This window comes from Palaemon carinicauda, chromosome 8 (genome assembly GCF_036898095.1).
Source record: "Palaemon carinicauda isolate YSFRI2023 chromosome 8, ASM3689809v2, whole genome shotgun sequence".
NCBI lineage: Eukaryota > Metazoa > Arthropoda > Malacostraca > Decapoda > Palaemonidae > Palaemon > Palaemon carinicauda.
In genome coordinates this window covers 15,806,921-15,834,420 of record NC_090732.1, presented here as the reverse complement: position 1 = coordinate 15,834,420, position 27,500 = coordinate 15,806,921, and the positions used below count along the sequence as shown (strand labels likewise).

At 35.2% G+C, this 27,500-nt stretch overlaps 1 protein-coding gene across 1 annotated transcript in view; it reads left to right on the top strand.

The window, feature by feature from the left end:
- The window catches only part of LOC137645676 (protein-L-histidine N-pros-methyltransferase-like), a 201,352-nt gene that overhangs the window by 131,930 nt on the left and 41,922 nt on the right, over positions 1 to 27,500 (top strand). The window contains exon 2 of the mRNA XM_068378520.1: positions 1 to 28. This exon is cut by the window's left edge and continues 350 nt beyond it. Coding sequence (XP_068234621.1) covers positions 1 to 28 — 28 coding nt within the window. The remainder of the gene's footprint in view (positions 29 to 27,500) is intronic.

Here is a 27,500-nt window from a genome sequence, read left to right as displayed (position 1 = left end):
GAAGACGTCTTCGGGATCTGGGATACAGGTGCGTTTCCAATCTATTTGTCATGAGTTGAATGCGATGGTATTGTTCTCTCTCTCTCTCTCTCTCTCTCTCTCTCTCTCTCTCTCTCTCTCTCTCTCTCTCTCTCTCTCTCTCTCTCTCTCTATATATATATATATATATATATATATATATATATATATATATATATATATTTATATGCGTGTGTGTGTATTAATATATATACACGTGCGTATGTGTATGTATATATTATATTTTTTCCAACTACTACAACTCAGCTCTGTCTATACGAGCCCCTCTGTAATAAGGAAGCGCTGCAAATAGCCTCTTTATTTCAGCTTGTTTTTCGTATAACGATGATTTTGACTGTTTGCTATAAGTGCGTCCAAACATGAGATTTTATTTTTCTCTACTTTGGTGTCATTTTTATCGTTCTTACCATTCCACCGCAATTTTTCCCCCATTCCCTTCTGCGTACTTGCATTAATCCTTTCTCGTCATCTCTGCGTTTATTCATGTTGCTGCTCTTCTCCCGTCATCGTATAAATCCTTTTTTTTTTTATCATATAATTCATATTGAAATCCTCGTGTTAATGTAAAATGTAAATTTTCTAGAAAGCATCATATTTGAAAACCGTATAACCGATTCCTGATAGTTTGGCTTCATTTTAAGGTTAATTTTGAAATACTTTCAAGGAAATTAGGACAGACTAAAATTAATTTTGATATCTTATTATTTGTAATCGTTGTTCAAAAGTAATATGGGTGTCTGACTGTCTGTATAGTTGTTTATTTGACTTATTGTCAAACTGGAGGAAAGTATTGGTATGGGTGTAATTAAAGACAATAAAGAGGAGAATATATGTACAATTATTTACTTGATAATGATGATGCTTGTACTATTAATAGTGTTGGAGAAAATTCTGATAACATCGAAAGAAAAATCCTTAAATTTCGTCGAATTAATGCGAAGTTAGTACAGTTTCTTATAACATTGTTCAAGTCCCACCGTGGACCAGGTCCGTAGCATGGTGGACCTAAAGGTAGGGACCCTTATATCAGAGATCGCAACTTGGAATATCTTCGGGGCCCAGAAAAATACCTATCAAAGCTCGGAAAATTATTTTTCTATTGTGGGAGCAAGTTCGCGCCCTTGCCTTGTATTGAAAAGACCGTAACAGACACTGAATAGAATTAGTTCTAATTTTCACTTACAATGAAACCCGTGAGGCCAACAGGGTAAGCGAGAAAGCTTCTTTGGGCAATAATCAGATAATTAGACTACCTTTAGTGAATAGATATGTATTTTATATCATTAATTTTCTTGAGATTCAGCTTGAAGATTCTCTCTTATCTTCGTCATATTTTTCAACGTGGATTGCCAGGATTTTGATGAAATGACACAGCTTTATAAAATTGAGAATCAAATTTAATTACGTACAGTTATGAGATGTACTCATCTTTACATGACCAGAAGCTACAACTTATTTGGAATCATGAAGTTTTACTGTATATACATGATATCGGTAAGCAAGCCTACTGCTGGAATTCATTTTATACATAGTCTAACAATGTCTCTCTCTCTCTCTCTCTCTCTCTCTCTCTCTCTCTCTCTCTCTCTCTCTCTCTCTCTCTCTCTCTAACATTTCTATGGCTACAGTTCACACTTTTTTATATTATATTTCAGTCGTCAATTATGTCGTCACATGAACTCTCTGGGTCTTTTTACTGATTTCTCTCTTATGGTCTTATATAAGGCTTCCCTATTGTTTTTTGAGCCATTCTCTATCTTTATCCTCAATTTATTATCCTTATTATAAACAAGGACAAACGGAAAATCCACGAACTGTTAGAATACCAATAATATAAAGTTCAGTGTTAATACGATAAAACATATGTACGTAATTAACATTAATGGTTATGAAAGAGTAATCATAAATAATGCAGCCCTCAATAAGCACAAACTCATTTCAACTGTTGCATCCATGAGAGAATAGCGAAGCACCTGCGACAATTTCCTGACGTTCAAAGTTCGTGAAAAGTAAACCGAAGACAAGGCAGGAACGCGAGCACATTCGACATCGATGATATATCAAAATGAAAGGGGAAAGGTGTGTGTGTGTGTTTGTGTGTGTGTGTGTGTGGGTGTGTTAAGGGAGGATTGGAGGTAGATGATTGGGATTGGAGGGAAGGGATACCTTGGGTATGTGGCAGGTTTTTTTTTTAAAGGAATGAATTTGGGTGGGGGAGTTTTATGGAGTAGTTGGGGGATGGGAGGGGGAGAGAAGGGAGTTGCGATACACTTTAAGGCCACATTAGAAGCTTTTGATGGAGTTAAAGTGTTGCGGTTGGGTTTCACGATAGGATTTACGAGTTTCCGGTGGAGTTAAAGGCCGCTTAAGCCGCCTCAGGTGAGTTGAAGATGCGGTTACGAGGTCCTAAAGGATTTAGAGATGCGCTTAAGAGAAAGCGGCTTAGTTTTTGTTTAGGAGAAACTCAATGATTCTGCAGTCTTCTTGCCCCTCTCCTCCTGGTTTTTTGAGCTTTGATATTTTTTCTCCTCTGATTTTCGGTGTCTGTTACTGTTATGTATGCATGAATGGTGAGTATGCTGCGTTTGAGCTTGATAGCGTATTGTAAACCTTTCCTTCTCCCATGTTTTATACTAAATATGAACATTATTTGTTATCAAGACATAAATTTTGCAAGATTATGCTGCTCTGAGTGATACTTGCCTTGTTGGCAAGTCCTCCATTTAGCGTGGATCATAGGACAGCGAACATCAGATTTTATTATTATTATTATTATTATTATTATTATTATTATTATTATTATTATTATTATTATTATTATTATTATTAATTTCCGTGAATGGCATTTAATAAACCTGGCAGAAAATATTCATTAGGAAGGTTTTGTTTTACGTAAGTAGTTCGTACTCCAAACAATTGCCCAAAGCATAAACCAAAGGCCGTTCCATAAAGTTAGGATTATTGTAAGCCCTTCAGCTTCTGTAATGAATCAATTTCGTTTCAAGAATAAGCCTATATTTCCAAGTTTTCATTGACTTCCTGGTACTCGGCCCACGATGCATTGTATATATATATATATATATATATATATATATATATATATATATATATATATATATATATATATATATATATATATATATATATATATATATATATATATATATATATATATATATATATATATATATATACTGTGCATGAGCTGTAAATGCAAGAATTATTGGCTCAGATCAATTACACATGTAAGAAGGTTTTTCATTCCTTAACATTTATTTCGTTGGTTTACTGAATTAGATATCTGGCTCTTTCTATCTTCTCTCCATAGCAATAGAAATAGTATGCTTAAAGTTATTGTTGAGTTGTCAGATTTAATGTTAGAGATTGGTCTCCTAAAAGTAAATTGACTTACCAGACTTCTTAATCATAAGTTGAAAGTAATGTCATGTGCAGTAGTTATAAGCAGTCACAGCGTATTGACGTATTGAAAATAAGCAAGGATATACAGTATATATGATGACAGTGAAAAAAAAAAGGAAATTCAACATATAAAAATCTGTGGGTGCTTTCGTGAGCTTTACCCATGAACATAACAGAAGACCTTAACTACAAGAAGTAATTGGTTTTATATCAACCTCAAGTTGATATTGATATTAATCTCAATTATTAGTACAGTATTAGAGTAGAATTATTTTACTATCAAGTGCATACATTAGATACTTTTCCCTTTTCTATATTAGTTATTCGGGCCTCTCTCTCTCTCTCTCTCTCTCTCTCTCTCTCTCTCTCTCTCTCTCTCTCTCTCTCTCTCTCTCTCTCTCTCAGGGTAATTTAAATACTTAACAATAGAAAATTAACTTTGATCTTGTATTCATTATTTAATACCGATAGGCATGTTCTTCCTTATAATGTACTTTAATGTTCTTGTAGAGATGAAATGTTTTTCCTTAAATGTTAAAGTATGATTAATAATTTACTTCTAATCAATTGAGCAGTTGCGTCTTTATTTTCCCTAGGTATTTGTTGTACATTGGTGGAGGACAGAATACGATAATGGTAACATTTTTCTTTTTAATGTTTTGACTGCTTGTTTCTATGAAGAATTTTCTTTTATTTCAAGTCTTTTTATAACTCGCAGGAGCGCCCAGTCATTGCATGAGTAAGCATAACTCAGAACAATGGAACATTCTAATTTTGCCTGGTATTTACTGCCTTTTGTTAATATTCAAGGAAATTAGAACATTTTATACAAGCTGAATTCGAACTGGTAACTGAGGTTTGAAGTATTTGTTGAACAAGAAGTATTTCTAAATTGGATACATTTATCAGTAATTTCTCGAGGAGATTATTTGAATTACTTTTTTTTTCGAAGTATAGCAAAAAATGTGCTGTGATAAAGTCATATAGTCATCAGAATACTGAAGGATATATGATCATAAAAGATTATAGATCAAATTCATTTCAGTGTAGTAAGTTGTTAAAATTTAGTCTATAAGATCTCTCCGCATAGATGATTTTATTTTAATTCAGGGTTTCTTTCTTATGTACTTATCCACCTTTCATCATTCTTCGTAGAGCTAGTTGCGATAATACCACGCAATGAGAATAGTAGAACATTCTTACTTTCAAATACAGACAATAGAATTGCTCTCTGTCTCATTACATTGATTTATAGCCGACTTTAATATCTTTTACACTTCTATTAACGTGCTTTTTTCCGATTTGTATGGGTTAAGTCCGGTTGCCTTCTCTTGAAGGGCTTTGCTTTGGGGTAGACCGTAGTTGCGATTGGCTGCACTGCCTGACATCGCTTAGACCCCGGTAGCGTATGTTCATGTGTTGTACCAGTCACCAGCTTCTTTCTTCCGAGCAGCGAGGATTCCAGGCGCGGTTAGGTCGACAGGTCGAGACGTGTGAGGTGTCTGCTATGTTTTAGAAGGTGTAGGAGTGGCTTTGTTTATATGTTCATCCTTTATGTCCTGGAAGTAATAAGAAAAGGGATTTGATTATATGTAGCGTTTTATCTAATTAGAGGACGTGTAATAGAGCCTTTGTCTTCTCAGGTATACGGTTGTGTGAAAGCCATATCAAAATTGGCCTTTGAATTTTAGTGTGACTTCCTCTTCCTGAAAACTTTTTTATGCTCATAGTATGTGTTTTGGATTTATAGACTATTTCGGCTAATAAATAGTCTACAGTATTATTTGGTCATTAGACACATTATTAAAGAATTTGTCGTTATGTAATTGATTATGAATTACAAGGTCTACAAATCAAGGCAATCTTATATCTGACATTTTCATATAATAATACATTTGTCACACAAATGTTCAATAACAATCAGTCACTGGTGAACCTCAAGTTAGATATTTCTAAAATAATTTCGGTTATTTCACGTTATATTTAAAATTTTAAATAAGACACGAATGATATAGAGTCTTGAATGCGATGAACATTGATTGGGATAATATTCAAATGGCCATATCCCAGAAAATCTTAACACTAATCTCTAGAACTTGCACAAATTGGGATCCTGTCACTTGGCTCTATTGGTAACCTCCCAGACACAGTTGTTTTCCCAAATTTCCATATCTCTTCTTGCGTCAAGTTCTTCAGTTATTTTGAAGTAGAATATTAAAGTAACCTATAGCTTATTGTAAGTTTGCTTCTAATGTGTATGGTCTATTTATATTGCTAACTGCCTTTAGAAATAAGGTGTATTATTTAGATGCCGTTAATACTTTATTTATCGTAGTTATTGAAGTTTCATGTGAGACTTCTGCGTTCCATTTCTGAGTATTGTTCTTATCTATTGGATTGAATTTAATTAATGTTCCTACTCACATCTCATCTCTTTATCTTTTATTTTGTCAAAATCTCTCTCTCTCTCTCTCTCTCTCTCTCTCTCTCTCTCTCTCTCTCTCTCTCTCTCTCTCTCTCTCTCTCTCTCCTATTTGCAAGTACATTTTTGGTCAGTGTTCCTTTGAGCTCGTGAGAAGAATTTCTTTTCTTCTTAGTAATCCTTGGATTTATAACCGATTTGCTCTCTTCCTCTTCCTCATTATCAAGTTATAATATTTTCTTATGAAAAAAGGGAATATCAAAACTCTCTCACCCATCCTTTCACCCATACTAATTTTTGTTCACCCTTTCAATGCTTCTTGCAACAAGTATGCTATGGAAGAAGTTCATCTCAACAGATTCATCTTATTCTGTTTCGTGTGGATTCAATGCCCATGCTTCATCTCCATGAAAGAGTGTTGGCTTCGTTAATCTATCATTTCCAATTTTGGGTTTCATCAACAATTAACGTTTCCTCTCATTTATTTTGCCACCCATCCAACGTTTTTCGTGTCACTCAAGTTTCTTAATCACCTTTACAAACGTCTTATCACGAGATATTGTATCTATTCACACATACCTTGAAAATCGCCCTCTTATTTTCTTGTAAAATCAATATTAACATTTAATGCTTAATCTTTAAGCTTTCCATTTACCCTTAAAATCTTATTTTTGTTAACTTTTATCCTCGACATTCATCTTACGCAAACTGTCACTTTCAAAATTATCTGCAGTTTTTCTTCACTCTCCCAAAACAACATTGGGGACATGACCCACCCAGGCACCCTTGCAACATACCAGTTGTGCACCATTAGTCACTTACATTTAGATTTCATGACGCTGATTGGGGTTTGTATGTTGTGGTTTGGGTTTATTTGTCCCTTTATATTATGATAGTTCCTTTTCGTATCTTTTATGGGAGTGACAATATATATGTGTGTGTATATATATATATATATATATATATATATATATATATATATATATATATTAGTAGAAAAATTGGTGCAGTTAAACGATGAAATGTCTTGTTAGGAGAAGAATACTTGGATCATTACAGTTGTAATGCGAAGATTAAACCACCACAATTATTTATTATTTTATTATTCAGTCGTACAGATCAGCCTTATGTGAACTAAGGGACAAATGATGATATAGATTTTTGCGAATGTAGATACAAATGTGGATTTTGCTTTTGGCGTTTCTAAAGATATGAGAAGGAAGTTGAAGACTTGAGAACCACAACTGAATGATGAGATTATCTGTTGACATCCTCATCTTGTGATTGTTTGGGATTCAAATAGGTTTCCCAATTATCGTTTTCCAGGAACGCTGGAAGAATTTTTACAAAATTTTGAACCTCGAAGAAGTTGAGTCTTTTCATTCAAGAATTCTCCTTATAGAAATATTTCTTCTCATTAGACTTTCAACTGGGAATAGTTATACTGCTTATGAATGGTGTCATCATAGAAATTTTACACCCTGCGGTGTTATATCATTAACGTTATTTTATGAAGAATTTTCTCCGAACTATAACCTGGAATAATTTCGACATTTTTAAAGATCAGATTAAGAATTTTAAACGTTATATAGCTATGATTTTTGAAGATCTGATTCAAAATTTGAATCGTTAAATGGCTATGATTTTTGAAGATCACATTCAAAATTTGAAACGTTATATGGCTATGATTTTTGAAGATCAGATTCGAAATTTGAAACGTTACATGGCTATGATTTTTGAAGATCAGATTCAAAGTTTGAAACGTTATATGGCTATGATTTTTGAAGATCAGATTCCAAATTTTAAACGTCATAAGGCTATGATTTTTTAAGATCAGATTCAAAATTTGAAACTTTATATGGCTATGATTTGGAAACGCGAGTTCCAAAGTGCTACCTGTGCAACGTCAGTTGGCCCCGACACGACAATGCGATGCGGTTTCCCCACAAGTTGGTAACGTTGGACACGGGCTCTGGCAATGCAGCCCGTATTTAAGGAGTAGATCGTATATGTGAGAGGTGAAAATTTTTCATAGTTGTAGGAAGGGGGATGAAAACCCAAACTGGTCCGACCCGGGGAACACTGGACACATTAGAAGCACTCGGAAAATTGACGGCTGGAAGAGAGTCCTGAGCTAAAGTCTAGGGGGTTGGCATCCACTTTTCAATATAAACTAACCCCTGAAGCCTCTTCTTATAGGAGCTCCTCCTTAGACGAGAAGCAGAGAGAGAATACCTCTTGACACGCGTGGAAAATTAATATGATTGATATTCTGGCACAGCAAAAGCTGCTGAATAGATGCTAATATATTTTCTTTTACGCCTTCACTTGAGTTCTAATGCACTAAAGACAGAATATACTGTATACATATGCAGGGCATTAAGCCACAGGACGTCAACGAAGAGAAGAGTTGGCCCACTACTTCTCCCGCAAGAGAAAAAGAGGTTCTTAAGTATTCCTCACATTCTACCCGGAAGAACGCTGTAGTAGTTATAGGAGTAAAGAGCAAGGATTGAGTAAAAAAAGACCTCGAAGTTTGTAGAGAGAAACAAATGGGAACTAAGTACAAAGCCATCAAATTTGCTGTAGAAATTAACTCTAGGTGATGAGGGACTACTTGGTCGGGCATAATATTACTAAGGACAGGGTATTCTTGGAGGTATATTATGCAGAACCGTAAAATACCCCTCTACAGAAATATAGTCATTTTTTTCATAGAGTTCTCCTATTTCTAAAGAGCTTTCAGTTTAAGAAGGATTTGTAAATTACTTGTAATAAAACAAAAAAATTACGCAATTACTTCACTTCTATCTAAAAACATCATTGACATATTCCTGCAACAAATCCCTTAATTTGTAATAATTTGAAATTTATTCGAAGTCTATCGATATCAAATTGCTTAAGTAATTGGTACTAGCGAATGCCTTTGATAACTTGAATCTTTACGATATCATTAATAGAGAAGTTCTATATAAGAACATATTAAAAAACGAAGTTATTGAAAGATATAATGCACACATTTCTATGTACTTACACACACACACACACACACACATATATATATATATGTATATATATATATATATATATATATATATATATATATATATATATATATATATATATATATATATATATATAATCATCATTATCAGACGTAACTAATCTACTGCAGGACAAAAGTTTGACACGTCCTTTCACTCCCACCTGTTTATGGTCTTTCTATGCCAGTCTATACCCGCAAATTTTCCTTCCCCTGCTTAGTTTGCAATCTCTATAACCCATTCTGTTATTCTTTTTGTCCATCTATCATCTGTCATTCACATTACATGTCCTGCCCACGTCTTTTTTTTTTTTTTTCCTACTTTAGTTTGCTCTCGTATTCATGTTGCTCTTTTTCTGTCTATTCGTATGAATCGCATCATTATTCTTTCCATGGCTCATCGAGTTGCAACTAGCTCATGTTCTAAGGCTTTAGTAAGGCTGTAAGTTTCTGATGCCTAAGTAGTACCACCTGATTAAATATTTTTCCTTATAGAGAGAGTGGCGTTTTACTTTTCATAGTCTCATTTCGTTTAACTAAAGCTATCCATCCCCTGCTTATCATTCTTTTAATTTCGTTCGGCTGTCCTTCGGAAACACTTGCTATATATCCTAAGTATGTATATTCATTAAAAGTTTCTAGAGGGTCGCCCATAACTCTTATTAATTACCTCTCTACATTTTTATTGAACATTATCTTAGTTTTACTCATATTCATTTTCAGTCCTACATCTCTGTTTTCTCTATTCAAATCTTCCATCATCTTTTTCAATTCCTCCCATGATTCGCTGAATAGAACAATGTCATCTGTAAATCTCAAGTATTCCCCATTAGTGTTAATAACTACATTTTTTCAATCTACATTCTTCAGATCTTCTTCTATATGATAGATGGAAAAAAAATATAACAAAATTAGTTGTTAGAGATTGCAAACGAAGCAGGTGAAGGTAGAGAAGACGATGGATTGACAAATTGAGAAAGTTTACGGATATAGATTGGCATAGAAAGGCCATGAACAGGCATGAGTTGAAGGACATGTCTGAGGCCTTTGTCCTACAGTGAACTAGCTAACTTTGATGTTTGGTGCAAAAATTGAAAATTTTCCAAACTTTTCATTTTTATTTCTCAGAACTTTGAATGCCGAAAAAAAGATGATAAAACTTCATTTAAAGTAATGTTTGTTTTTTTAATTTCCTTTTTTTTTTTTTTTTTTTTGCTAACTCTTCTATGCTCTTCTGGCTGTGACCGGTAATTGTTCTTATTTATCATATTTTGTCTCATATTGGCAGCATAGTCTCTTCCTCTAACATGTGAAACATTTATTATCAGATTATTTTTTCGTTTTTTCTTCCCCTCATTCTCTTCTTGGGCCATAAAGAAGAGTCTGAGAAAGTTAGGTAAGAAGAAGTAGTGTGAGAGTACTTTCATCTATATTATGAGTAGGAATAACACGACCAAATCAATACATTAGCCTATTTCTTAAACCTTTTTTATCAAAATTTTGTTTGGAAATTTTTTTAAAAATCTCTTCATAATAATATATCCATAAGGTACATCAAATTTATAAATCAGCAATGAGTAAATAGTATCAGGTGCTGAGGAGATCCATATCATCATTATCGTGATGAGGGAAAGAGAGAGAGAGAAGGAAAGAGGACGTCCGAAGAGGCGTTCTCTACAGCAGATATCGCCTGACCAATCAGAGGCATCCACACGTCTTGAGCTCGCGCTTGTCCGCCTCTCGGTCGCTCATTAGTGGGATATCTGACGCCTGGAAATCTAATTGGCCAACTAATGAAGGCATTTCCTCTCGCACACTCGCTCTCTGCTGATGCGTGATTTGACTCCCTCTCTATCTCTCTTATCTCTCTCCATCTCTCTTCTCCTATTCGTTTTACTGGATCGTTCTTTTTCGCCCTTTTCCATTTTTCCTTCGGCGAGAATTGTTCCTAATGAATAAGGAAGTAAAGAGAAGCCTGCGTCTTTTCTTGGCTTTTTCGGTGTAGCGAGAAATTCTAACGCTGAGGAGGCCTTTGGCAACTTTTTTGATTGCTGTTGCGACAATGACCAATGGCGAAGGAGTGAGATGGGTGGAGACAATAGCGTTCGCGTGAAGAAAAGAACAAAACAAATAGTGGGGGAAAATTATTGCCTCTTTTGTGGCACGTGAGAATACGTTTGGGAAATTAACGAAGCCTTTGGAATTTAATGAATTAGAATCCATAGGATGTTCGTACAATTATGTTGTTATTAGATGTATGCCATTCAAATTCATGCATATAATGACACTCGTTTTTCAATTTTGTTGACAAAGAGAGAGAATTGATGGTTAATTTTGCCTTTGTAACATGTGGACCAAGTGCCATGTTGATGTTTCTGGTGAGCTATTGTATTCAATGGTAAATGTCTGTATTTAGTTCTACTCGTTTTTCTTTGCATTGCAAACCAAATGCCTTTATGAGTGAAAATAGATGGCTATGATTGTGGTTTTATTCACTAATATTACTTAATTTATTGGCTGCGAATGCTTTATGCTAAATATTTCATTAGCTCTGCTGAATATATTTAACCAAATAACGTGGGCCATTTTTTTACTTGTTTCACGACTGCCATGTTTATATTCAAATTTATTCCATTCTATTTATTTCAAGACCAAATTAGATATTGATTTTAAAGTTTCATTGGAGGTTTACATTACACATTTCTTGAATCAGCATTCATATCTCCTATTATTATTATTATTATTATTATTATTATTATTATTATTATTATTATTATTATTATTATTATTACGAACTAAGCTACAACCCTAGTTGGAAAAACAAGATGCCATAAGCCCAAAGGCCTCCAACAGGAAAAAATAGCAGTGTGGAAAGGAAATAAGGAAATAAACAAACTACAATAGAAGCAACAAACAATCAAAATGAAATATTTCAAGAACATCAACAACACCAAATCAAAAGGTATTGCTCTTTGTGACGTACATTAAATGCATATGGTTGCACCGATTTGAATAATGAAATCAGATTTTATTAAGCTGATGAGCCGAAAAAAGGGCAGTGAATTTCTATTGTTCTAAATAGTGGGGAGGCGGGTGGGCAGCCACGCTTTTCGTTTCATGTGTTAATTTGAAGACTTGGAATTTCGGTCACTTTGGAAAAAAAAAAAAAAAATCCGGGTCCTACGTTCATACTTCTTGTTGATTATCTTTTTTCAGTCTATATCAGGTATTGTAATTGAATACATATTCCTTGTGGTTATCATATTGAATGAAGATTGGTTTAATTTTTTTCTATTTCTTTATAATACGCTTCAGGGGTTTGTGCAAGTTTTATTTGAATAAAATATGCGGCGTACCCCTGAACGGAGTAACATCCCTTTTCTTAAGTCGATTCTTTGTAAGCTTCAGGAAAGTAAGAAGACTGGAGATGTGCCATGACACATCTCTTGTTGTGAAATAAATATAGTTAATCACAATAAGCCACTGCGATAGGTACTAGGCTTGATGAAAATCTACACTTACAATGGAAAGCTATTTTCCCCAAAAATATAACTTAATATTAATCCAGACTTCATATTCTATTTCAGAAAATGAATATTCAACCACTTTCTCTCAGTTTGGGGTATTCGGACCTGACCTGCAGTTTTGCTTTGAAATGCTAAGAATGGCCCACTATCCCATTCCCTTTGTGATAATTCTTTGCTTGTTTTACAGTTGCCATTTACAGTCTCTTTGAGATTGAACAAATTCTAACTGCCTGCTTGAACTTTCTTTATTGACAGTAGCTCATTTTTCTTGTTTTGACTTAAGAGTGTAATTTCTGACTGTTTTGAAAGGTGAGGGAGTATTAGTTGTTGAAGTTTCCTGGGGAGAGTGACACCTGCATGGTTTAATTGTCCTACTATAAGGACATTATATGAAAATTTAGAATAAGAAATATGTTGTCACCATCCCCCTCGCTTAAGATTCCTGGAAGCCATAAAATTGAGATTTTCCTCGTAATCGACACCTCTTGGCATTGAGAGACATGCTGCTTGAGATCCTGCCAAACAGGATCTCAAGCAGCATCTGGACATCAGCTAAGTGGTGGGTAGTGGATGAAGTAGATGGTTTGATGAAGATGAAAAAGAAAACCATTGTGCTATGTGTGCACTAAAGAAGATTAAATGGAAACAGGCCAAGACACTGAAATGATTAATTTTAGTTACTCGGCCATAGACTAGAGAAAATTTTCTTAGCTATACCAAGAGGATATAGAGAAATTATATATTTGAAAATTGAGATGATTCATTAGCAACTGGGATGGCTAGTAACGGAAAATGCAGCTTTAGTGGAAGAATTGGAGGAGATGAAACAGAAATACAGTAAGAGGAAATGTGAAGAGTGAATGGGAAATCCAATCAACAAATGTGAAGAGGTAGCCTATGTGGGGAACATGAACTAAAAGAGAGTAGGTTAATGTTGTTGGAAGGAAGATACGGAAAGTTACTGCCATTAGGCCTACCAAATTAAGGCAGAACGTGGTTGGATGCCTGCTCACAGAAAATTCACATTAGCGGAAGGAAAGATGTAAGTATAAGATGATTTGTAGTATAAAGACGGAATTTTAAAATAAACAGAAACAAAAAATTGAATAAATTTTCAGGGATTTCAATAGACACTTTATAAATGGCTACTAATAGTAATATGCAATGGAAGATGAAATATCCTGGGAAAGTTTAATGAGGTGGAATCATTTGAATATTTAGAACTTTGATTTCTAATACAGGGTCTTTAGAATTGGAGTTTAATGAAAAATTGAAAAAAGCAAATCAGACAATGGCTAGGTTAAGTAAAATTTGGAAATCAATTCGCGTGGAATTACATATGAAAATCAGGCTGTATATCAGTTTAGTGAGATCGGTGTTACTGTATGGATATGAGTCGTGGTATAACAATGAAACAATATCCAACAGATTTTGTAGATATAAGAACAAAGTCCCCAGATGAATATTGGTAGTTAAATAGCAGGATAAGATTAGGAATGAAACTATAAGAAAGGTTACTCAAGTGCCATATGTGGATGAGATCATTGTGAGGGTTAGATGGAGATGGTTTGGACATGCTCTTCGTACTCCCCAAGAGAGATTAGTTCACCAAACTTTTAGCTGGCTTCCACAAGGCACTAGAAGAGTTGGAAGACCCAGGCCTACATGGTTGAGGACTATGAAGCGTGAAGTAGGAGATAATGAAGGGAGAAGTATTAATTTAATAGCTCAAGATAGAGGCGGCTGGCGAAACCTAACTTTGCGTCAATATTAAAGTACAACGATAAAAAAAACTTGTAAATACTGTATATACATGGCCAAGGATACGGCTAAAGAATGTGGGGAAAGAAGTACAGCGTTAAACATACATATAAAGGAATTTCAGCCGACAAAGCCTGAGGCCCGTTGGAAGTTTCATTTAATTTTCTTGTAAAACATTTTGAAAAGGGGAACAAGACAGATGGGTGGACCAGTTGCCCAGTATTTGTAATCAGGGAAACTGACCATTAGATATGGAAAGAGAAGAGGAACATCTGATAGAGGAACTAGGCTCAAAATTAACTGATTGACTGATGAAAGTATAACACTGATCAAAGAGTGGAATCTGAGAACATTTGTGGTGAGGAAAGAAATTCTTGATATGAATGTTCTGAACATTAAGTGAACGCAGGACCAGTTAATGCAAGAACATTTCTTGTGGTTCCTAGGATTTTGAGAATATTTATGGCAGATTCCAAGAGAAATGTGCTAATGCCTGAGGATGAAATACATGATAAGTTAAGCCCAGAATGTTGTATCGTCACATTATGGACTTAACTCTTAATTCTTTACCAATATTTATGGCCAATTTCACTCATCTTTTGATTCGGGTTTCATTAAGGATCAGCACAATATCCTTATGTTTATAATAAAGATTTTTTTTTTAACAAGACTATCAGAGTACAGTGTAACGGAAACTTCATAAGGCGATTGATTAAGAGGTTATGGTAAAATCGGTGGATGTACCAGAAAGATTTCATGTATTTTAAGATAGTTTGGGAAGGGGAAGGCTCCGAAATTTAATGCTAATAAAATATAAATGATTATATGCAGTAAATTTAAGAAGTGATTATAATATAAGACTGACAGAAGTTCAACAGATTAAACTGGTAATCAGTTTCATGTAGAATTATCTAGGGACAAGAAACGAATGGAAGCTGATCTTTAGGGGAGAAAGGAAAAGCATTCTGAATTTAATGGAGATATGTTTTTAGAATGGTATGGTAAGAAAATCAATTTGATCCTCGCTCGATTTGCAGTACAGAGATAGAGGTTTTGAATAAGGGAGAAAAATATGTTGATCACACAGAAATATTAAGGCTTAAATGAATATATATCTCCAGGCCAGAAACGTATGAAAGTTAGAAATCAGAGGTGGACTGGCAAGTTTATGTAATTTTATATAAAATATAGGGCTTGATAGTTTTGGTAAACCCAAGGGAGAAAAATTGGTAATCCAATAAAAACAGTTAGATACAGAGGTGTAGTAGAGATATGACATATCTTTGACTGGAGATTATGTATAATGGATGTAAACCTTTATTAAGGGTCCAGCCTGTAATCATCGAAGAAAAAGGGGAGAATTGGGAAGATCTTTCATAACTCCATCGTTATAAAATTCCTGAAACTAATTTTAATAAAATTTACAATGCATTGGTGTCTCTTTAAAAATGCAGACTAAATATTTTTGGGGGTATAGACTCAGCATTATGCAGTATGTTATGAAGACAAAAAGGATAAACACTTTTAATCGTATTAGTTGTCTTGGCACTTCTCAAAGTATTATTACCCCTGCCAAAGAACATATATTATATCATCACATGTTTGTCGATCAGTCATCGAACAACATTGCTTTTGAAAACCCAAGTTTATATTATTCTACAGTGTTCCAGTAAAGCAATTGACTAGATTTGTTAGTGATCCTATTCATGGTTTGAATCCAGAATCTTTTTCCATTTTTACGTTTCTGGATGATTTTGCCGATGTGCATTCAATGAAAATGGCAACTTACTGTAACGAAGGAAACCGAACAGTAACATTCAAAAGTTCGGTGATACCATCCTTGGCATTTTTAGATTTATTTCAGAGGCAGGTCTTCTGAAAGCTATTCAACTTTAAAAAGGAAAACCTTTATTGAATTTCTTTTTATTAATTGTAGTAAATGGTATCGGCCACAATGGCCTACTATGTCAGGATGCCAATAAAACTTAAAATCAACCAGTCAATCTCAACTCCAAAGTCTATGGAATAAACATTATTCTACATCGTAAGGTAATAGCCACCGAGTGTCGGCAAACTATTGAATCTGATTGTACCTACGCAACTTCTTGTACAGTGGTGAAGCTTTGCAATTTCTGATTCCCTTTTTATGTTTCCTTATTTGTAACTAAAATCGTATTAACAGTTAATTTGAAATACTGACAAGTTAGCGAATACACATATATTGCTTGGTGAAATTATGCTCAATGTTGCTAACTTTACTTGTGACTCTTTTATTGTATTTATTTCAGGTAAAGTAATATATTACATTTATTTGCGATCATTTTGCTATAAGGAATATTCAGTCTACTTTCTTTGTTGATTGGAACGTATTGCCTGGTAAAAAGTCTCGCTTCAGTCTTACTCAAATATCTATCACTTTGATTACTTCACTTAATTTTAATTTCTATCATCACCTGCACAGGTTTGATATATATGTTAAACGAAGGATAACTTGAGAGTTGTTTGCGTTAACATTTTCTCTAGACGACATCCTTTTTACACTGCACTAGAGGCTTACCTTGTCCTCCAGTTTGTTAATTGTGATGTAAACGTATATATATATATATATATATATATATATATATATATATATATATATATATATATATATATATATATATCGAGAGAGAGAGAGAGAGAGAGAGAGAGAGAGAGAGAGAGAGAGAGAGAGAGAGAGAGAGAGAGAGAGAGAGTGAGTGAGTCTAAATTGGTATATTCAGTATGACCCTGTTGTTTAAACAGACGTATAAACAAATTATTGTCCTGGAATCTTTTAGCATTATGGTCATAACTGAGGTGAGACTGCAAGGAAACAAAAGGGAATTCTGTCAAACTGCCCACCGAAAAGAAATTCAATATTGTCACAAAGATAAGCAGCTCAATAAGGTGAAAGTTTAAATAAAAATACTTTTGTATACAGTGTCATGTTTTGGGATTTAAGGAGTGAAAGAAAATCCGTGTGAAGAATTTTTATTAAAAAAAAAAGGCCCTGACATTCAGAAACCCTGTTGTATGCAGAAGTAAATGAATTATGAAGAAAATCGAATTTACGTGGAATGGTATTATATCATAAGTTTCGGATTTGTTTTAATATTGTCACTGTTTCATCTAAAATTCATGTTTAGTTTTTAATTACTCTTTTGTAGTAGGATCCCTATTTATACACATAGCAAATCATGGTTATGTATTTGTATGTATGCGTATAGTGTACTATATATAACGCCATTGTGCGTATATTTACATGTAAACATAAACATAATTATTTAGATATATGATGCATATATATATATATATATATATATATATATATATATGTATATATGTGTATATATATATATATATATATATATATATATATATATATATTGTGTGTGTTCGTATGTTTCAACTGACAAAGAAAGAAAGTGTTATTATATGTGAATATTCTGTTGAATTTATTATGAAATGAGCTCACGTTCCCCAAAACGGGAACGCAATGGCACAGTCCTCCAAAATAACTATCCACTAGTATATAAATAGGTCGGCTCATCACAAAGGGGAAATCAGGTTTCCGTCGCCCTCTTTCCCGACTTTAATACCAAAGACTCAAATTGTATTTCCAATAAAATAAATTGTGTTCCCGAAATCAGGGATGGAATTAAGTTACGGTGTTTCTCGATGTAGTTATGATTGTTATTACTTGGGTATATAAAAATCTTGTCCTCATAAGGAAAGACAGTTAGGGATTGCGGACACTGGCTCCACGGTCTTCCACTGTCTTGGTGTAGAGTTCTCTTGCTTGAGGGTACACTAGGGCACACTGTTCTATCTTATTTCCCTTCCTCTTGTTTTTTTTAAAGTTTTTATAGTTGACATATGAAAGATTTATTTCGTTGTCGTTACCGTTCTTTAAATATTTTATTTTGATTGTTAATTGCTTCTCATACAGTTTTCTTATTTCCTTTCCTCACTGGGCCATTTTCCCTGTTGAAGCCCTAAGGCTTATAGCATCCTGTCAAAGGTCAAGGTCGAGCAAAAGGTCGAGAAATAAGCTTCTGCGGCAGAAATCTGCGTTCTACTGAGCGCCCATCTAATTATAAATAATACTGTCATTCTAGGGAGGAAATAATCTGATATTACGACTGTCACTCAAAATTTTCTGTCTTTATAATTCATTTTGCGCAAATGCAATCCATGAGTAACGTTGCAAATAGTGATGTGATTTCGTGGAAATACTGCAATAAGCAACTGCACAGAAGGGAGCTAGGCAGGAAAAGCAGCCGGAAGAGGAACCTCATCCACGTAAATTTAATTTTCGAGTGGCCACCGCGGAATACATTCAGAATATGAATAATAAAGAGAGAGCCACAAAAATCCACCGTTTGAATTTAATCTTCAAATGTATTTCCCCTCGTAGGTAGTGGGCGTCGGCTTCAATTTCTTAATTCTAGTTCCGTACAAAACTAATTCTCTGAGAGAGAGACCTTTTACATGATCAAGTAAGAGGCTTAGAGAGGTTTACGGGTAAATACGTCTAAAAAGATGTGACCTTTATCTTTAGTTATTCATCCTGCTGATATCGTTGTTCAAGGAAATATCTATATATCATTTTTTTCGATAGTGTATTGATAGGAATTACAACAAAGTGGTGGCCGATGTGGTAACGTCACTGACTGGTGAACGCCAGACTGGGGTTCGAGTCCCGCTCAAGCTCTTTTGTCTCTTTAGTCGCTGTAACCTCACCATTCTTGTGAGCTAAGGATGGGGGTTTGTGGGACCCTATAAGTCTATCTGCTGAGTCATCAGCAACCATTGCCTGGCCCTCCTTGGTCCTAACTTGGGTGGATAGGGACATGGGCGTTGATCATATGTTTATATGGTCAGTCTCAGGGCATTGTCCAGCTTGATAGGGCAATGTCACTGTCCCTTGCTTCTGACTCATTCATGACGCAGGTCTAATCTATGATTTAAACCTACTTTGTAACGTGGATGATTTGAATTGTCACTAAAGCGTTTAGTTTCTAACAATTTGCTTTCACCTAAAAAAAAAAAAAAATAAAAATAAAAAAGCTTTTGATATGGCAGCATAGTTGTGTTGGTTGCTAAATGTGAAAAAGATGTATTTATCTTGTCTCAGATAGTTTTGTTTCTCGAAACTCTGAAGTGTAATCAAAGCATAGAAAAATTATAATTGATGTAGAGTCTACTGTTGCTTATCCGACTTCTTATTTACTTTCTAACGGATACGTTGTACAAAGAAAAGAGTTTATGTCGTACTTGCGTTGAATTTTAAGTTATTTAACTGGAGTTTACTGCTCTCATTTTAGAGGCAAATATTCATGAGAGAGAGAGAGAGAGAGAGAGAGAGAGAGAGAGAGAGAGAGAGAGAGAGAGAGAGAGAGAGAGAGAGAGAGAGAGAGAGAGAGAGATCAGTTCTAAGGAAGAGTGAGGAAGGGCAGTCAGTGAGGCGATATCAAAGACCATCCTCTATCCTCTTTGATGTTAAATTAGATGTCATAAAGACGCCGGTCCGGTGTCCAGCTGCGTCCACTGATGTCTACTGAACCCTCATTCTGGAATCCCCTCGCTTCCCCTCTTCCAGTCTTGGCTCTTCCAACTCTTTTTACCTCTACGCTCTGTATCAGTATAGCATCTCTCCCGTTCCATCTGTACTTTAACGTAGGCAAATCGGTAGAACCAATTACTCACTTGTGAGTTGAATTACTAGAAATCCTATTCGAAATAAGTATTTGTTCGTGGATAGTAGATGAACTGGTAATTTCACCCCCTGTTTGTGTTTGTAATTTGCGTGTGTGTGTGTGTGTGTTTGTTTGCTCGTGAATAGCTTCCTGACCACAATTTTAATCGTAGAGTAACGAAACTTGCTGGGAATGCTATGTTAAAATCTGAAAATTATTAAATTTTGGAGGGTCAAGGTCACGATGAAGCAAATTGTCCAATTCACATAATCAGCAATAAGGTTGGGCATCGTTGTCACAGAGACTTCAAACTTGGTTCATATTTATGTGTATGAAAATCCACACCAATTAATACATGTTAAGGTCAAAGGTCAAAGTCGAGCAAAAGGTCGGGAAATAAGCTGCCGCGGCGGAGGTCTACCCTTTTTCTGATTTGTATCTGTTTTTAAAAACAATTAATTAAGTGTACCAATCCTTTAAAGATTTATCGTATATTTTACTTTTAACAAAAAATGTTTGTGACCACATTTCAGGATTACGTTAATGTTTAGCATCAAAACAAACGAATCTCATAAATTCATGCATGAATATATTGGTGATTTTTTCTTCTTATCACATTAACTATATTTCAAAATGGGTAGCTTTCATTATTATTATTATTATTATTATTATTATTATTATTATTATTATTATTGCTGTTGTTTTTTTTCTTTTTTGTATATATATATATATATATATATATATATATATATATATATATATATATATATATGTGTGTGTGTGTGTGTGTGTGTAAACCCTGGCAAGTACAGAGGAAATACTTATGTATTCCTGTTGAAGAAATCCGTATGTGTAACCGTTTCTCTTCCTTAAACTATTTAGAATTCACAGATTATCTGAATAGGTTTACTAACCCATCAGTGGAATGTGTAATTCAAAGTTTCTTATAACGACCTAGATCATTTTATGATAAATACACGAACCAAGTTTTTCTGGCTGCTAATCTCGTTTTTCATCTTTTCTCATTACTGTTGTTGAAACCATTTGTTTCTGTTCCCTCTTCTATTTACCTAACAAGATTTGGGGGAGAGGAAATTATAAAAGGGAAATTAGTTTATAGATGAGCTAATTATAAAAACAATTGAAACATACAAAGAAAGGATGAAATGTTCAAAATACAAGAGAAGCACAGAAAAAAAAAGATTGCTTGCTTTGAAATTAGCAAGACGAGAAAAAGTTGCCAAAAGTATGGATATGTAGGAATGTTAAAAACATTCTCTTATCTTAACCAGAATAGTCCTCCCCATCCCGTGTGGCTCTAACCTCCTTAACTCCCTTTGACCTTTATAAAATGATGTGGCGTATTATTAATCTAACCTAAACTGCTACACCAGCTTCGCCCCATGGACCACTTTCGTATAGAGTACGATATACTTATTGCTAACCTGAATCATTTGAGTTTATTCCTCTCTGTCTTGAAATTTCAAACCAGTACGTGTCATTTTTTAATTATTAAAAAATCAAGGAAAGAAAGCTACTAGCATATAGGTCAGTTAAAGCACCAAACACAATTTGAGACGCTATCACTAGAGAATATTTGATTCTTCAAAGTGACCTGTCTGATGCAGGATCTGTCTGTATCTACGGTCCATTTTTTGATAAATAGCCTGATATATTCTTAATACATCAACTTTCAACTAATAGATTGCTAAGATTGGTAGTTGATGGGCACAATATTGACTACAGAACTGTAATATATCCGTTGATCTTTTGACCCAATACCTTTTGGCTTATGTAGTATTTGCATAATTGGTGGTTTGGCCTTGAACACAACTTGTTGCTGTTGCAGATGATCATGCTGTCTTTATATTAATCCGATATCATATATTATGCTTGTTGTTTGTCATTTTTAAACTCGTTGATGCCGTTCTTGGACCTTTGAACAAATTCTTATTTAAGAGGAAATATTAGTTCAGAAATTTAATGACAATAAGTGCAACACATGTTTTAGTTAGATCTCACTTTCTGCTACAATAGCCTGAAACCACCTGGTATCTTAGTTTTTATGGGATTTTATATGATTTAAATCATGAAATATTTATGACTCATTTTTGCTCCATGATATACTCCAATGTTGCCCTGTATAGGCTGTTCAAGGTCAAACCACTAGAGCATTTATCATCATTATAATATCTCCCTTTTTCATTTTGCCTTAGAAAAAAATAATTGAAGTATACAACATAAGTTATGAAAGTTATCACCTGAAAAGATTTTTCCCTACTAAAGAATCCAAAGAATTCCATGCAACCTGAAATACTAATGCATACTTAACATCTACGGAAAGGAGCCAAAACACCTTTTAGTATCATTTCTGGGGCCTCAGGTGACCTTAAATGGTTGACGCAGATTGTTGAAGGAAATCAGATGAACTATAAAGATGACCATGTGCTGTTGAGGTACATGAGGACAACATCGAAGGAACTAAGAAAAATTGACTCTCTGAAAAGTAGATCTTTGTTTCTATGATGGATGCCACCTCTTCAACCCCAAACAGTACTGAGAAGAAATTTACATACAAAATTGTTCCTTAAATCTCTTGGTTATAGTTGCCTTTACCTCGTGGGTGATGCAAATTATAAGTGTTTGAAAAGCACCATTTTTATATGTATGCTTATGTCATTCATTGAGAGCATTTGAAATCTCATGGAAGGATCTGGCCTCCTGAAACTAATAACTTCAGCTTTCAAAGGTACTGTTAACGTGTTCATGGAAAACGTTTGGCCAAAGGTAGTGCTAGAGTTTCATATGATTGCCACAGCACCCGTGGAAGATTATGCATTTGATGAGATAATCACAACAGAAAGTCTTAATGCAAATTAGAGGAGACAGGGAAAATATCAATGAGAAGGCTGCGGGTCAATTGCCTTTTTAGTATTTGGCTTCCATTGGAGTTCATCCTGGCAGAGAGGGAAGCTAAATTACCCCAGCATTCTTTGTTTCACTGAAATTATGCCAATTACCCACAGCGGCATATAATGAATATGTGGACCACCCTACCTGATGAAGCCAAAAATTTTTTTTGAAAATTTCTGATCATACTTTTAAAATACAGTGACTATGAATATGTGGACCACCGTACCTGATGAAGCCAAAGAATTTTTTTTTTTTAAATTTGTGATCATGTTTGTAAAAATACAGTGACTCCATGGAATGCAATGTTCTCTGGCTGATTTTAAGCGGAGAAATAAATTAAGTAGGCAAAGAGTAAGCAGTGAGCTATCAGAAGTTCCTTGTTCTTAAGAAAAGTTAGAAAAGTAGATCTGTAACATACTTATTTAAGAGTTACAAGGAAGACAAAGGAGAGCAATCTCCATAGCAAAGACTCGAATAAGAAAGTTCTCTAAGGATTATCCTTGATGTATATGATGGGAAGACAACAAGGTGACTATACATAATACTGTTAAAGTTGGTGAAGGTATGGCTGGAAATATTAACCAACACGAAGAAAGAAGTGATCACCTTGGAGACAGTCAAGAAAAGATTCATAGTTTGATAAAACCAACATATACATCCGAAAGACTGCATGCAGAATGATTGTAACGAATGCACAGATGCTGACCTCTTCATATGCACACCAATAGGAACTAGGACCTTTCACACTATCCTCTGATAAACACGGAGAATTGAGAAAAGTCATCAAGTCTGGGATGATATACAAGCTATCAGTCTTCATGAAATCTATCATACAAGATATCGGCCAGGTATACACTTCTTGACAATGTACAGTGGCTCAAATCATCCATAGAAGTCCAATTAATAGCAAACTGTCATTTCTGAATTAATAGAGCTTGAGGTTTATGTGGTATTAACATATATCAAAGTAGGTTTATCAGCTGGAACCATATGCCATTATGTTAAGCTAACAATTACAACCAATTTGCCAAGAAGCCTGAACATGAAAAGAGGCAGCAGCTAGTTAAACTCACATGCTCACAAGACCATAGTGATAATGTAAAGATTGTTGATGGAAGTCACCGAATTCTTGTAGAGGAAGCTCATGTTAATATGGTTATCTCTATATACTGGCTAGTAACAGGCTTTGGACCTGAACAAGTGACACATTCAAGTAAAAAGTTATGATACAGATGAATTGGTTATCCATTTTTTTCTGCTGGAAACATTAACAATAAAACAAAATCACCTGGAAGAGACTGAATGGAAGAATAATAGCTATAAATATGACTGCCTCTTCATTGGAGGAGACCAGATTCCCGCTGATGTTATTCCATGCTCCCTTGGCAAAGGCAAAGGTAACCTACTGCAATCAAGTTGATGAAACAGGGTGAATTAGGTATAGCTGCTATTAGGAACTTACTGCATCTGAGAACATCTTAATTAGTAATGGTTATCTGTTCTTCCTGGTATATGTTGCTGACTCGTCTAAAAGAAATGGCAGAACTCCATTCCAAACTGTTTACCATAAAAAGATAACTGCTTAAGCTTGAAAATCATATCACCAACATAAAAGGAGCCTATTTTTAAGTAATACTGTAGATGCTGCAGATACGCAAAAGTCCCTTCAGGTTGATTGCTATAATTTGGCAGTGCTGCGAAAGAGGGTATACTGTATCCCATGCTAATCACCAGTCCAGTAGTTTCACTTGATTTAATCATGGTTCTTATCTACCCAGTCCAGCAGTTTCACTTGATTTAATCATGGTTATTATCTATGACTGTAGTACCAATGCATCTTTTAATCTAAAGGAATGCAGCTGTAAGATTGCAAATACCATGCATAGATGATTTTGCAAGTGTTGTGCTAGTAAAGAATATAAAACTGAGCACTCCATAAACTTCGAAAGTGTCTCAGAAGAGGCAAATGACTCAGAATATGATGATGACAGTGAATCGGACTATGATGCCTGATTGAGTCAAGTATCTTTTGAATTTGGCCACTTTGTAAAAAAATATGTTTAGGCTGCTCCTTATTTTTCACCTTTGCTGTGGTTAATTTTGACCCTTTGGTTTGTGTTTTTTTTTTTCTGGGATTGCTTAAGGATCTCATATTCTGATTAATGAAAAAGTTCCCAGAAAGGTAAGACCTGTGGTAAATCTTTTTAACCAGTGAATCCCCATGTATTGTGTGCCTTTCGTAGGGACATGACTGATTGCAGTCTTTCCCCTGTAACAGCTGTTGTATATGCTCTTTCAAAGAGAAGGACTCTGAGCAATGCCCAGAGTAGAGCTTGGTCCATTCTCTATTAATCTTCTTGGCCGAGAGTATCATCTGTAACTGTTGTTGCCTGATAAGGGTTTATCTTATCCTAAAAAGTTGGAGCATTTTATGTATTCCCGGAACTCCATTTGCCAGTGCTCTGCAGACGCCCCTGTTTGGTGCTAGTGTTCACCATGTAGTGATGCTTATGTACTGTAGTTGGGTATTAGTGCATATTTACAGTGTTCCCTGAGTAATGGTCACCCCCAGTATAGTGGTTGCTCCTGTGGAACGAGGAGAGTGGCTACATATTGGTAGCAGGTGAGCAGTCCTATGCAGAACCAAGCCCCTGTGCTGTAGAGAAGGTAAGGGTAGAATGTGAGCGTTCACCATTCTCATTCCTTTTGGGACATAAGAGCACTGCCCTGGTCCTTTCTCCATCTCATGACATTTAGGTTGCAAGAAGGGAAAGGATGACCCAGCCCCATGATTATATCCCCTGTGCGCATGCACATGCAGGAGGGAGCATAGTCCCAAGCCTGTGTGACTGGTTCCTCCACTCCAAGGGTTTCTATGCACCACACTTTGTCACCAGAAGGAAAGATACCTGGTACATCCATCTCTAGGTTGACCTCATTTGTATGATGGGGCTACAACTCACGATGAAAATAGTGACGTATTGTTGGCCAATGGTGTCTGGGAGAAAGACAGCACATGCTAAACTTGAGGGTTTGCTTATTATGAAAAAAGAGAGAAGATATTGTACTGTACTTCTCTAGGTAGGTTGGTCTGGAGATTAATGTAGCTTTCCGAAAAGGATCTTTGCTGGGTTCCCCATCATCCCTTTTGAGGGGAGATAATGGGGCTACAACTCCCGATGAAAATAGTGACATATTATTGGCTAATGGTGTCTGGAAAAAGACGGCACATAGTAAACCTGATAGTTCACTTATTATGATAAAAGAGAAAAGATATTGTACTGAACTTCTCTATGTAGGTTGGTCTGGAGATTAATGTAGCTTTCCGAAAACGACCTTTGCTGGGTTCCCCATCGTCCCTTTTGAAGGGAGATACATTAAATTACAATAGAAAGAAATAACACAAGAAAAAGCAAATAAAAACACACATCAAAATAAATGTACAGGGAGGAAATGAAAATAGAACAGATGGAGAGACCCAATGAGTGACAATTAGTGGTCCTAAGTGAATGTGACTAGCGAGAGGGGGTGTATGCTCAGGTCTTTCAAGCCCATGGGTAAAGAGTTCCAGATGCCTACTGCTATGATGAATTAAAATTCAGCAGGAACTGTGGGCATGAAGTGGTCCTATGCCTCCACAAAAATTTGTCTTAAAGAGCAATTCTAACGGCTTCTTCATTTTGTAATAAAAGTTTATAGGCTGGAAATTTATTGATTTTTTATGGCAGCATTGTTCCCAGGCAGTAATTGCTTTGCCGTAGGTGGTGCTGATGGTAGACAGGTCAAGCATAGATACAGTTACTCGAGTTGGATAAGACAACATTCACCCAGGATATCTCTTCTTAATTGGTGCTCGCACTAGCTAACCTAGGTCAGGCATGGCGTGGTCATTGTCAAAAGATTCCAGTAGCAGCACAAACACCTGATTATTCCAAGGCCATTTTCCCATCTAAGGTAGTTGTGTGTTGGGGTGCATCTAAGGTTTAATTTCCATCTTCTTCACTTCTGAATAATGAGACTGGAAAAGGGTAAAGATGTACCACCTTCATTTATTACTAATGCGATGAAACAAAGAGTACACTTGATCAGCATTACTAGCATGTTTTTTTTCCGACTCGGAATGATAGTCAAGACACAGAAAGAAGAGCTGCAGTTAAAGCAAAAAAAATTGAAAGAACTGGTAACTAGTCTCAGAAACTGTTCAAAATGTCTATAATTTGAGATAGGCATCTTGTAACTTTGCCATGGGTTTAGTCTAGTGCCAGAAGTTGCCACCTCTTCTGGTCCTGTTTTATTGTTTATTGTCTTTATTCATTGAGCAACCCAAGTAAATCCTTTGTCATATGTCTGTACAGGCCAGAAATGATAGAATTCCGTTTTGAATTGTGGTATTGTATAAGCAAGTGTTAGTTATGTAAAAGGCGTGAGAGAAGCTAAGGAGAAAAGTGTAGCAAGCTGTACTTGAATTTATGATAGAATAAGTTGACATGCAGTATAGAAGCTGAAGAAGTTGTAAACAGTGTGAAATTGTGTCAAGATGAAGGTGTTCCTTGTGTATTTGATATCTTTGTGGATGGAGTGATGTGAGAAATCTGCTTGTCAGGTACAAAGTATTGGTGAAGAAAATGATCCATGAATGGAGTGTGGATTGGTTGCAG